Raw genomic sequence first — 14,077 nt, 5'->3', positions numbered from 1 at the left:
CATCCAGACACAAGCACAGGTCCCAACGAAGAGGAATACACTCAAATGTTTACCAATCATATAATATAATATGTAAACTAAACATAATACAATGGATAACAGAGATTATTTACAAGAAAAAAAATATCATCTCCCAAAACTATAACTATACATTCGACTGTTTCCCTCCCAACCAAGGAGCTCCGGCAAGGACCAGGACAAAACTAAGTAATCTCATTCCAAGACAATGACAGGAAACAATTGGAAAACGGGTATGGGGGGATAGAAGACACAGCATGTACCTCCCTGCCCACTATGGGAGGTCAGGATCCCCACCCAGCGTCTCTCATCGTGGCGGAACCAATAAAATATAGAGAAAACGATATGAGAACCGGAGATATGCATGTGTGTCAGTAGCAAAATAGAGAGAAACCTTCCGGTCCAGTTCGACACTTCTGTGTGTGTGTTATTTACTGACTAGGTGTTTGTGTGTGAAGACGACTCGAGCAAACTTCGAAACCTCTCTCTCGCTGGCTGTGGCACAGTAGCCAGGCAGTGAATACATCCACGGCTAGCGGGGTGTGTAGGTGGCATGATAATATTATAGCTTTGGTTTTGTTTTGTCTTTGATGCGACAAATAAATTTTTGTTTTGTTTTGTTTTTTAAAGTCGGCATTTGAAACGGAATAAAATCTAATTTTTTCGAGGAACGAAATAAAAGTTATTTTCTTTTTTATTGGTTCTGTTCTTTGACGTTACGAATTTTATTTTTACTATTATCTTTTTTTTTTTAGCACTTATAGAGCACAATCGTACTGTCGGAAATCCGACAATAGACGGAAGATTTACAGATTTGCATCCGGCACCATCAAGGATGGGGAAACGAGTGTGAACACAACATATTTAGAAACCTTCGAACACAGATTATCAAATTGCTTCAGCCTAAACACTAACAATGGCTGTCATATTCAACAACCTTCTGCTCTCAAATACAAATACTCAGAATTGAGACGACTACGAGTAACATTCAGATTTATCACAAACTTTCTACTGTATAAATATTTCAATCTTCATGTAAAATTTGAAGCTTATCCCCAACAAAAGAACCTTGAAAGAATTCCCTGTGAATATGAATTTCAAATGAGACTTAATGAAGTAAACAGTAAAATCCTTCCTATATAAAGTTCAGACTTTGGCTTTTACATGACCTTCAGTTAAAAATTAAAACACGTTTTTTAAAGAAGGAAAACAAATATCCACCCAAAAAATTTTTTTAAGAAAAAATATCTTCCTAAACTTTAGATGGGTTGGTTTATAAACCTATCTGGTTGTAAATAATCTAATAGTGATTTTAAACTATTTGAACTCACCTAAATTCGCTGCGATAATCACATAGATTGCAAAGATATCTTTTAATAGGAGAATCCGAGATACTATTTCCGCCAAGGAGTTTTCCGGAAGATGAGTAAATGTTGCTAGATTTTACATCCACCCATTTCACGCTCAACCCTTCATGAGCGGATTTATGATGTATACAAAGATCGTAGATTGAGATAAACTCCATTTTGCAACGTTTACATCTAAACTTCTTCACATTCCTTTTCTTTCCATTGTGCTTCAAGCTCTGACGTCCAGCATTAATTTGTTTTGGATGATTTGGGTAGGTGAGATCTCCGCGTATGATTTCATTTGGGACAATTACCCTTTCACTTGATTTCTCATTTGGTGAAACTCCAGGGTCTACAAATATTTGCACCTCTTTTCTTGGTTTGACCTCTTGAGGCGGTTGTCGAACTTTAGTCTGTAAATTGGGATAGAAGATCAGTTCGATACCTAGTTCTCTATATTTAAATGGTTCATTTCCATGGTGAAATTTAATATGGTTTCTCAGAGTTCGTTGGGCAAAATAAGGATTGTTACAGTAGTAGCATTGATAAAATAAGTGATTTGTAGCGTTTCTAAGGTGATCTTTCATTTTTTCTGGATCCCACTTACATTCATAAGCGCAGAATTTACACTTATAAGATATGGTTTCACTATCACTGGAAATATTTGAATCCTCCTTCCTCCTTTTCCCCCTTACATCACTATCACAATTCTCAAATGAGGGAGGCCTCTTTAACAGACATGCCGATGATGAATCAGTAGGGTTATGATGATTATTCAAATGATGAGAAGATTCTCTACTAACACATACATGTATAGAATTCTCCGTTGGCACTATAGGATTTTCCGAACAATTTGATGATTCAACTTCAATTGTGATGTCTGTTGATGCCAGATGAGATTTATCACAATGCTGAGTATAGGATTTATCAAGAGGACTGACATTTGAACCTTTCAATGAAATAATGGAAAATTCCTGATTTTGTGAAGAACTATTAACAACTTTCTTTAACACCAAACACGATCTTTCTTCATGAGTGTTCGTCTTTGCGGACTCAATATCTATATTATTTTGAATATTCTCTGGTGCCACTGCTGCTATGCTCTCATTTTCATGCATAATTGGGCTGGATATAAGAGATGAAACTACCACAGAGGGTGAAGTTGGGGTAACAAATGATTTTGTGGAACTATTATCTTTTGCAACTAAATCAATGGATTCTTTATCTGACGAAACCACTGTCTTTTTAGGTAAACTGTGAGGTTTCTGTGGGAACACTAAATGAGATGTAGAAGTTGGAATTTCTGAATGATCAAAGTGATTTTCTGAATTACAAGAATGATGAAGATCAGTCTCTGCTGCTATTGATGAAGTGCAATCCTCAACGTGATTTTCTGAATTACAAGTATGATGAAGATCAGTCTCTGTTGCTAATGATGAAATGCAATCCTCAACGTGATTTTCTGAATTACAAGTATGATGAAGATCAGTTTCTGCTGCTAATGATGAAGTGCAATCCTCCCCACATTTAACGGAACCTGGGAAAGATATTGGTTTGTTCGGACTAGTTCCTTGATTGTCATCCACTGAGGTAATCAATGGTTCAACTGAAAATGTGGCACTGGATGACATTGAAATGTGATTCTCCTTTGCCAAATATTGTGTGAGATTGTCACTTTCAACATTATCTGATGGTAAAACTGGTGTAGTTGCTCGAGAAGTCGGGTTGGATATAGGATCACATAGTGGTGAATAAGAAGCTTCACTAATGGGTGAATAGCGAGGTGAAATTTCCTTATCTTCTGATGATGCAATGTATTGTTTTAAAATCTTACAAAATGACCGGAAATACATTGCACGAAATTTGCACAAAAAGTTAACAATTACTCTATTGAACCGACTCCGTCCTGGGTGGTTATCCAAAAAATGTCCCTCAAATGACTTTGAGTCCAAAAAAATACTAGAGCACAACTTGCAACCATATGTCTTCAAAGATGATGTTTCCATATGAGTTTTTAGCTTTGACACTGATGAAAATCGACATCCACAAGTGTCACATTGAAAATTACATCCTTCGTGTGTTCCACTTTGCTTTTCCAGATTACACACAATGTTATTCAAATTCTGGTGCACACATGATACAGGCTGTAAAACTGAATCACTGATGACAGATGCTGAATATGATCTGCTTTCACTTGAATTATGCAGAGCAACATGATGGACTAAGTCAGTAACCTTATCACCCATAAAACCACAATAAATGCAGTAAAATTCTTCTTCATTTCCGTGAGCACTTTCCATGTGAATCAACAAATGTATTGATTGGTGAGCTGAAAAGTCACAGTTTTGAAATGAACATTTGTAAAAATCTTTATTCATATGTTCATTTAAAATACAACTAAATTTCACTAGGTCATCTTCTACAGCTTCAAAATCAATGTCTGTGACCATGTATGAATTATCTGTATCACTTAAAGAATTCTGGTGCATAGTGACCTCAAAACTGTCACATGAATGATGCCGTTTGGTTATTTTAGCAGTATTAGGAAGTTCCTCTTCACAGGAATGCCTTCGACCCATATCACTTTCTCTTAAACTTGCATCTCTGTTTAAATCTGAAACTTCAATACATTCCTGTTTGACGTAAGATTCAATATTTTCAGACGCAAAATTTTCTTCTTTACACGTTTTGCCAAAGTCACAGAATGTCGAAGAACGATTTTCATCATTTGTCACATTACTAGGTTCTATAACATTGGCCTCAATTTGAGATAACTCCATTCGTTTTAACTGTCCAACCGACTTTTTGTCCAGTCCATGAATAACTCTCCGAAAGAGAGAACAGTCTCCAGAATAACCATGAGGGCAACATTCAGGGAACACACTGTGCAAATCCTTGTACACATGTTGGTAAAATGAAGCAACATTTGTAAATATTTCACGGCACTTACTATTATAACAAAACATGGTGTTGTTGACTACATGGAATAAGGATGAGCATTCACCTAACTTCTTTTCATCCACACTGACACAAGAATCCTGAACATCAGTGCAATAGTTTGAATTCACATCAATTACTACATCAGGACATGAAGTGGTAGAAATATCACATTGAATTTTTTCAATTGATGGTTGACTGCATGTAGAATTAATACTAACTGCAGTGACCTTCATTGGCTCTGATTGACCATGAAAATTATTACTAGCTTGTCCCTTGGAGATTCCAAAATTTGAATCCACGCTTGAAACTGGGATGTCTTGAGATTTATTAAGGGAAAAACAAGATGTTTTGTGCCTTGCTTGGTAAAATTCAAAATTTTCTTTTTCACTAGAATTTACAAATTGAGGAATATGTGTTCGAGGAATAGAAGCGATGTTAAGATAGGGTTGTGGGTAAACACACTGATATGCAGAACTTGGATACTGATAAAGGTGCTGTGGGACAAATGGAGAGACTGGATACAATGTAGGCGCATGGCTCGAAGTTGATAGTGGATATGGATTCATAGCTCTTTGCATATAGGCTGTTGCAGTGTTGGTAAGCTGTGATGAACGAGTGGTGCTACTGCAACTTACAGTGGGATATATCATTGCCTGAGAGGGCGTTAAAAAGGCCAGAGGAGGCAGAAATCTTTGTTGCTGAATAGGCATTGGTGAACGAGTATATTGTGGCATTAGCATTACATTTGATCTGCCACTTTCAATGCAATGGTTTCTTAAAGAAGGTTTTGAGGTGACATGTGGTTGCCCAATATCCTGCGGCAAATGATATTTCGCTGTAGGATGTTGGAATAATTGTGGGGATGCTTTGACATTTGGATTGGGGCATGTCTTTGGCAATGAGGAAGATGAAATTAACTGAGGGGTCTCAATATTTGGTTGTTGATGGGGTATCGATGTTTTGGCAAGAATACATGAATTTGAGGACGTTTTGATATTTTCAAAGGAAAATACTGATGAAGCTGGAGCAACTCTCAAAGACTTATCAACATGTTCCTGCAGAGGTACTGTGTATGGTTTTAATGAATTTGAAGATATAAGGACGTTTTCTTCAGAAACATTAGATAGAGAATGCGTCACAACTGGAGATGGTTCAACAATCTTTTGTTGACTGGATATTGAAGTATTTTCAGGTAGCAGTGAATCAGAGGAGCTTGTAAAATTTTCACTTGCAATTGGATATGGAAGAACCGATGAAGATTGGTCTGTATTTTTCTGATGTTGTAAATCAACCGATTTCTTGTCATCTTTGCTTGGATATATCACTGGCAATAAGGACCGTGACCCTTCTTGTAATGGCTCATCATTCATTCCAGTTTGGGGTATAGTAGCTGTAAGATCAATATTTAGTTGAAACACATGAGAAGAATGATCAATTTCACCATTTGCTTGTGGTAGAACAGTAAAAAACTCAACACCTTTGGTCTTCGCATTATTCAAAATATACCTCGTTTTCTCCGATACCAAAAGAGAAAAATTACCTGAAGTTGATGGGTGCGCGAAAAGAATATGGCTTCTGAGCTTTTCATAGGCAAAAAAGCACTGTGAACAAGTGTCACATTTAAAGGGTGAAATAAGTAGGTGCTGCTGTAAATGCAGAATAAAACTGGGCTCCAAATCTTGAAATGAACACAGTGAACAGGTAAATTTATTCGATAAATAGCTGTATTTGACAGATGGCTTGTCAGGTTGATCTACTTTAGGTCTCCGACAGTTATGAGCCTGCATAAATCCTTGATCTGAAGTTACAAACCCACATACTTTACATTTTAATTGCCCAAGTTTCTGCCATATGTCATCACCATCTTGCCCCATATTGAGTGCAGGAGACCTGAAAAAAAACAAAAACAAAATTGAAACACATTTAGACAATAACATCGAATGTAGTAAACTTTTCAAAATATACCTAACCATTTTGCTACAGTTTAAAAAAAAAAAATTACAGTGGAACCTCCCGATTATGACACCTCCGAATAGCGACAACCTCCTGATAACGACATTGACCCGTGATCCCGATTTTTTTCTATTTAAGACCATTAAAAAAAAAACCCCTCCAAATAACGACGCACTTTTTGATAAAACCTCCAAATAACAACATTTTGGCGATTTTCGGCAGTTTTTGTAGATATCTGATATTAAAAATACCGAGTATGAGTACTCAAAGTTTATAAAAACAATTCCTGCTTGAACCAATGAGCACACAGCTTTTGAAACCAATGAGAACGCAGTAGTTTTTTTGACGAATCTTGGCTGATATGCATTAATAAAAACCAAGGTATAAATGTAAGTGTAAGCAAGTAAACACAAAATCTTGGAAAATGTGATATCATGTGGCGATAGTAGTAGTCAGAGACGCCAACTTTAAATTTGGCTCACAGGAGTTTCAGACACCACTCGTAGTAATTTCAATGGTGAAAAAGGAATTTCGGCATACAAGAAAAAGGAATGGGAATGGTATTTGGCCTTCTGTTTACATATTGTATAGTTCTAAACAGATAACTGATTAGAATTATATCATGATACATAAACACATTGCCAAATACAATCCCAAAGTTTCCTTATTCCAAATGAAGTAAAGCGCCAAAACCTAAAGGTAGAGATTGTAGTACTGGTGGTAATGAGGATGATGTTGTGTTGGTGGTAGTGATGATGAAGATGTGATAGTGGTTGTTGTTGTAGTAGTAGTGGTAGTGATGATGATATGATGGTGGTGCTGGTGGTGGTTGAAGTAGTAGTGGTAGTGATGATGATGTGGTGGTGGTGGTGGTTGTAGTAGTAGTGGTAGCGATGATGATATGGTGCTGGTGGTGGTTGAAGTAGTGGTTGTAGTGATGATGATTTGGTGGTGGTATAGTCGTTGTAGTAGTTGTGTCGTGATGATAATGATATGGTGGTGGTTGATGTAGTGATGGTAGTGATGTTGATGTGGTGGTGATGGTGGTTGTAGTATAAATGGTAGTGATGATGATGTGGTAGTGGTGGTTGTAGTAGTAGTGGTAGTGATGTGGTGGTGGTGGTTGTAGTAGTAGTAGTTGTGATGATGATGTGGTGCTGGTGGTTGTAGTAGTAGTGGTAGTGATGATGTGGTGGTGGTGGTTGTAGTAGTAGTGGTAGTGATGATGATGTGGCGGTGGTGGTTGTAGTAGTAGTAGTGGTGGTAGTGATGAAGATGAGGTGGTGGGGGTGCTTGTAGTAGTAGTTGTAGTGGTGATTGTAGTCCTGGTGGTAGTGATGAAGATGTGGTGATGATGGTGGTTGTAGTAGTAGTGGTAGTGATGATGTGGTGGTGGTTGTAGTAGTAGTGGTAGTGATGATGATGTGGTGATGGTTGTAGTAGTAGTGGTCGTGATGATGATGTGGTAGTAGTGGTTGTAGTAGTAGTGGTAATGATGATGTGGTAGTGGTGGTTCTAGTAGTAGTGGTAGTGATGATGTGATGTTGGTGGTTGTAGTGGTAGTGGTAGTGATGATGATGTGGTAGTGGTGGTTGTAGTAGTAGTGGTAGTGATGATGTGGCGGTGGTGGTTGTAATAGTGATAGTGGTTGTAGTAGTAGTGGTAGTGATGATGATGTGGTGGTGGTGGTTGTATTAGTAGTTGTGGTACTGATGATGATGTGGTGGTGGTGGTTGTAGTAGTAGTGGTACTGATGATGATGTAGTGGTGGTTGCAGTAGCAGTGGTAGTGATGATGTTTGTAATAATAGTGGCAGTGATGATGATGTGGTGGTTCGAGGGGGGGTATCCTTGGAACAAAAAAACACCTGGAACACAACAAGCAGGATCCAATACATGCCATTCAGCGAATTAGCCAAGTCACCATATTCCGCCTCCGAACAGGACACAATAGACTAAGAGGACATATGTTTACAAAGCTAGGTATTGGAACAACCCCTTATTGCCCATGTGGAACCGATCATGAAACCACTTCACACGTGCTTATGGATTGCCCACTATACAACGTGCAACGTTCGAACCACTGGGTCAACCCTACAACACTCAACACAAAGCTCTATGGTGAGGCTGAGGACCTAAAGCGGACCACAGACTTCACAGCAGATATCGGACTGCAGCCATAGATGTCCATCAGAGGAACGAAGAAGAAGAAGACCTCACCGGAATTTGACGGAAATTGCCCGGAGCCCGGAATTTTTTGCTTCAGACCGGAGTTTTTTCTGGTGAAACCTGAGTTTTGGCATCACTGAGTAGTAGTAGTAGTAGTAGCAATAATAATAATAATAATAATAATAATAATAATAATAATAGTAGTAGTAGTAGTAGTAGTAGTAGTAGTAGTAGTAGTAGTAGTAGTAGTAGTAGTAGTAGTAGTAGTAGTAGTAGTAGTAGTAGTAGTAGTAGTAGTAGTAGTAGTAGTAGTAGTGTTTTTGTGGGAGGAGGAGGAATTTTATCTAACTCGCAGCGTCCGAATTACCTGTTTTTGTTTGTTTTAAAGGGGTTTACAGCGCCTGTGACATATCTATGTCATATCAGCGCCAGTAAAAAGGAAGAAAATTGGATAGTAAAAAACATTCTAGATTTACAATTGAAATGACATAAGAAACAGTAAGACAAAGGGGAATGGTTTAAATAGGGAACAGATGTAGATTCCAGGAGCACACTATCAGTGTACTCAGTTCAGATCACCTAAAAGTCTCATCCAGACACACGCACGAGAACCCTCTAAGAGGAATACACTACAATGTTTTGTTTCGTCAATGTTAATAAAAACTGGTCCCGCGGGCCTTCCCACACCCACTTTGTCCGCCATCTTGGAAACCTCTAAATAACGACATAAAAACTCGGTCCCGTGGCATGTCGTCATCGGGAGGTTCCACTGTAAAAGATAAAATAAACACAATTTCTTCCATTGATCCATTCAAGCAATATTTTTTTAAAAATCTGAAATCATTAAAAAAGCATAGGAATTAAGGTCAATACTTTATTTAAAGTGATGAGTAAAAAAAAAAAGAAGTAAAGATCCATATTCCATTTTACGCATTTGATGGCATGTGAAAAGAAATTCTAAGGTAACTTGCTGAGGTATTGCTGACAGCATTATAAAACAGACCAATAACTTTTTGCAACCTTCAATATAGAGGGAAAATCTCTAATTTATTCTTTTAGTTTCATAGCATTTGGAACATTTCTATGACATTTCATGACCATAAAGGGAAGATGATAGTACTAAAAAATGTTTCTCAAAATGATGAATAATTAATTGACCGTCCGGCCGATCAAAGTGCCGTAACATTATCCTAGGATTACACAATTTATTACCCGACGGCCCCGCCATGACTAATGTATGCGGAATATGATTGGTCTCTAGCAAATGACCAGTAACATTCTGGCACTAACGAATCCTCGAACATCAATGGTTTCTGGGATTGACTAAACTCCAGTCATATTTCTATAAATAAGCAAAGACTCAGCTAGTGCCGTCTCTCTCTCATTCAATCACTCTATCACCAATGTGCCATTCTAGTGACCAACTTGAAATTCTATCTAGCGGGAAACATTGTGTGGATAAGTGTATGATATAAATATATTAATCATATAGCTGTGGACTTAAATTGTGTTATGATTAATTAATGCCAATAAAAACTAGTATGCGTAGTGAGTAATAATTAATATTGTGTTTTCGCCCGGGCCATAAGTATACTCAACCTATAAAACAACAGAAATCGATGACTCGTGTTATTATAACAAAATATTTCGTTCACACTATCTTATATGTATATATTATTGTATATATATTTATGCCAAATGAATGAACTACATTTACAAATGTAATATCGCGAATATGCGACAATACTATTATGTATTTATATCTATTGATTCTTATGCTCTCATTGTTTACTTATCTTTCCCCACCCCACTCACCTACCTATATCCTGTTAATTAAATTAAAGATAATGACTAACAAAATTTAGATCAGTGGTGAAGTCAAGGGTTTGTTAGTTGGAAATCCTCAAGACATCACTGTATCAAGTGACCCACTGGGACACCCAGAGACTAAAAGGCTACTCCATAAAACAACCAGGCAGAAGCAACATTAACGCCGCCACCAGTATCGTCCAAACAGATAGGTACAAATTATAATAAACTGAGCAACAGAAAATAAGAGAGGAAAATTAACTACTCATAGCCTAACGTTAATTAATTAAAATGTATACAGTCCACTACGGATAATCGCAACACCTTGGGATCAGCAAAAATCTTGCGATTAACCGAAGTTGAGTTTCCAGTCCACTATTGCAACAGTTTACTGCAAACTCAAACTAGTTGTGGTTGTTCTAAGTCCACCACAGACTGAGCAATATGACTGAAATAAAAACCATATCAAAAGCTTTTGCACTAAGTTTTTTCCCCATCAATTGTGAGTTAAACACAGTCGTTCTTTCCAGGACATAGCCGCGAATATTCATCGTTGTTATAAAAATTCAATTACCTTTTCTTTAATCTCATCTGCTATTCTTTTACTCTTTTTTAGAATCGGGTTCAGCAAAAAGTCATTTTTCTTTCTTTAACTTTCTCACTTTTTTCACAAGCTATCTTGAACTGGAGACCATTCCAACACACAAAATGATAAATCTAAAGGAGCTGGATATTTTTGTTCATTCATGCCACCCTGATATATCTGAATGAGTGTGTAGTCTACAATTATTGAACTGTTAATGCATTTTTTCGCACTTTTTTCAAAAATAAATAAACTGAAAGCATTGAATTATTTGCTTTTAAGAGTTTGTCATAAGCCAAATATTTTAAGCTTTGTCTGTTATCTGTAGGTTCTTTGCAGGTGATTTTTACCATGAAGCACCACAAAATACAAGGAAAGCTTCCATGTGCTTATAGAAATAGTGTATCTGCACAATATATCAAAATTTTGAAAAAAATCCCAGCCGACATCTTTGACCATTTTGAGCCTTGAAGTTGACAAAAATTTGCGATTTTGGTGCACATCGCAGTACGCTAATGCTTTATTGTTCGAAAAATTATAGTACCAGACCCATATTTTTGCTATATTATGTTGGACCATATGGTATTTATTGAGATATAAATCATCAATGACCAAAAATGAAACATTAAAGTCATGAAAAAAATATTGATAAAATTCGTTTTCTTTGCCGAACAGCACGGGGAGCCACATTCAAGGTCAGATAACTCCAAAAGTTGATAAATATTTGCCTTTTCCTTCAAATAATTGTAATCTATGCTAAAAGGTGTACAGGATTACCAAATCTGAGAGAGTTAGTTTGGTTAATAAAAAAAGTTATAGCCTCTCAAAAATGGACCCACAAGCAAATTTGATATTGACACGTTTTCAGACAAAATTTCAAAAAATTCTAAAATAGTCAAATATCCATATTCTGAACTGAAAATATGGTTTTCTTCATATCTCATAAGTATCTTCAATTGAGCCAAGTTTGAGGAAAATCAAAAGGGGTGTGGTTCCCAATTTCCGAAAATTTGGTCCACTTGACATGGAATGGCCCAAAACAAAAACTCTCAGGTTATGTTGGTCTTTGCTGACGCCCAGAAGATTTCCATTTTTGTGGCCAATAATGATTTATTTATTATCCATATTATTACTATTATTATTATCATTATTATTAAAAAGAGATAATAGAGGGAATTAAAATTAAAATTATCTCTATTTGTTAACATCCATATGAACAATAAAAACAAAAACAAAAACTTGCTCTTTTATAGTGCTTTACAAAGGGTCTCTGACAAACAGCAACACGAAACATGTAGAACGAGACATTGTTTACGGCCATGTATTCATTTTACACCAGAGTACGGTGAGAGAATGTGAGTGAAGCGCCTTTTCCAAGGACTCAACTATGCGCCAAGCGGGGCTCAAACCCAGGACATTCGATCCGAAAGCGATTGTCATGCCACATAATATAACATACCTATTACATTTACAGCAATTCTTAAAATATGTAATCCTCTTTTAAAAAAATTGATTGGTCGCGTTATAAAATGGATAGGCACACGGTTGATTAATTTTTATATAACATCACAATGTACGCCCAAATAATGAGAGAATGAGAGACATCATCGCACTGTACTGTACTGTCGAATAATGAGAAAAATTATCTGACACTAAGACCGAATAATGGCAGCCATTAAATTATAGGTATTACTGATACTTAAAACTTAATCCATTCGCCCTCATGGACTTTCAATTTATTGCAATGTCCAATAAAAATTCCGATTTAAAATTGTTTCATTTTTGTAAGTGGTTTAAGTGTGACTTTCCTAATTTCAAAAACAACTTGCTGGGCTGATTGACGTTTACGACATATTACTTACTAAGTCTATTAACATGTTTCCCATCAGTTTCAAAATTGCAAGTGATGGCAAAGATTATTTTTCACCAGGATATAATATCTTTAGTTAGGGTTGAGGGGGGTTCAGAGAATCTTCGTTCCTCTAGAAATGATCACGTTTTGAAACGATAGTTGAAATTTTGAATTGATTTAATGAATACTCACGATGGCAATGAACACAAACTGGTTGAGCATGAGAATGTTTCATGTGGAATCTTCTCAACCTTACACCATTATTTGATTAGGACTTCTCACATTCGTATTTTGTTTCTTTCATTTTCGTGAAGAAAGGTCAGTTTTGTGTATTCGACACTGCGCATGCACTTATTTTCATAGAGGAGAGAGAGGAAGTTCATGTTGTTATCGTGCGTTGAGAGTTGAGAGCCTACCGCGCGATGATTGAGGCTCCGCCCCCCTGTAACTGTCTCGCTTTCACGCTGTGCCGAGTTGTGTGCGTGTCGGCGGCTGGCTTGACAGACCAAAGAGAGGGTGGCTACGGTCTGTGTGGGTACGGGGGCCGTCCGGAGCAAGGTGACCAGCACTTGTGTTTTTACACTAGATCTAATGTTTTTGTCCAAATCTAGTGTTCTAGTGCGTGTTTTTGTATAAAGGTATAAATCTAGTGTTTTTGTCGATCGCAAACACTAAATCACATTATTTTAAAAAAATATTTAACTTTAATAAAAAAAAATTGTTATAATACAATACTAAAAATAGCAGACGCATCAAGTGCCAACTGGCATATATCAGGCACTCCCTTCCGAATTAAATATCGTATCGTAGCTCCCTGATGGGATGGACCTAAATATGACAACTGAGCTGCTCATTCTTTTCTGAAAACATAATTATGTATGAAAAAAATAATAATGACGAAGATAGATATTATCAATTATGTCCTTTAGACTGCCAGAAAGCAATGGGATTCCATGTAATTCACCCGCAAATGTAATGATATTATTAGTAAGTAAAAATATTAATTTACGTGTCTGTTGTTAAAGGGGCTGTTTTCGTATGAGACACTTTTGTAACTGAGCGAGAGGAGTGAGTGATCTTTCTTCTCTTTAATCTTTGTTGGCCTTGCCAGTCGGATTAGGTAATTTAATTTTATTTAATAATTTTATTTTATTTTCTTCTCAAATATTAATATGAAACATGCTTAAACCTCCGATTTTTTTGTTTAATAAAACTAATGAGTTTTCTTAGGGGGGTTAGCTTATTGGGGGTATCTAGTGTTTTAAAAAAATCAAATCTGGTTATTTTCCCCCGACTATGCCTCCCAGCTGAAGTGGCTGAAAACGGTTGCCAACATGCCTTCACGCGATTGCTAGAGTTCACAACGTGACTTTTTAATCTATGTGTTTTTTTTGGTTTTTTTTTG

At 36.7% G+C, this 14,077-nt stretch overlaps 1 protein-coding gene across 2 annotated transcripts in view; it reads right to left on the bottom strand.

The window, feature by feature from the left end:
- The window catches only part of LOC144965149 (uncharacterized), a 33,984-nt gene extending 20,950 nt beyond the window's left edge, over window positions 1–13,034 (bottom strand). Inside the window, exons 1-2 of one of the 2 annotated variants that reach the window (XM_078900141.1) lie at window positions 12,865–13,034; window positions 1,350–6,197 (exon numbers count right to left, since the gene is read on the bottom strand). In XM_078900141.1, the coding sequence (XP_078756267.1) occupies window positions 1,350–6,181 (4,832 nt within the window). In that variant the 5' untranslated portion in view covers window positions 6,182–6,197; window positions 12,865–13,034. Of the gene's footprint in view, window positions 1–1,349; window positions 6,198–12,682; window positions 12,763–12,864 lie in introns of those variants that run through there. The other variant, XM_078900142.1, reaches the window with a different exon arrangement.
- Between the last annotated feature and the right edge of the window lie 1,043 nt (window positions 13,035–14,077).

The sequence above is a fragment of the Berghia stephanieae genome, chromosome 2 (assembly GCF_034508935.2).
Source record: "Berghia stephanieae isolate SIO BIC M18660-M18661 chromosome 2, UCSD_Bste_1.3, whole genome shotgun sequence".
In the NCBI taxonomy this organism is placed as follows: Eukaryota; Metazoa; Mollusca; class Gastropoda; order Nudibranchia; family Aeolidiidae; genus Berghia; species Berghia stephanieae.
The sequence above is the reverse complement of the archived record's forward strand: the minus strand, read 5'-3'. Positions and strand labels throughout refer to the sequence as shown.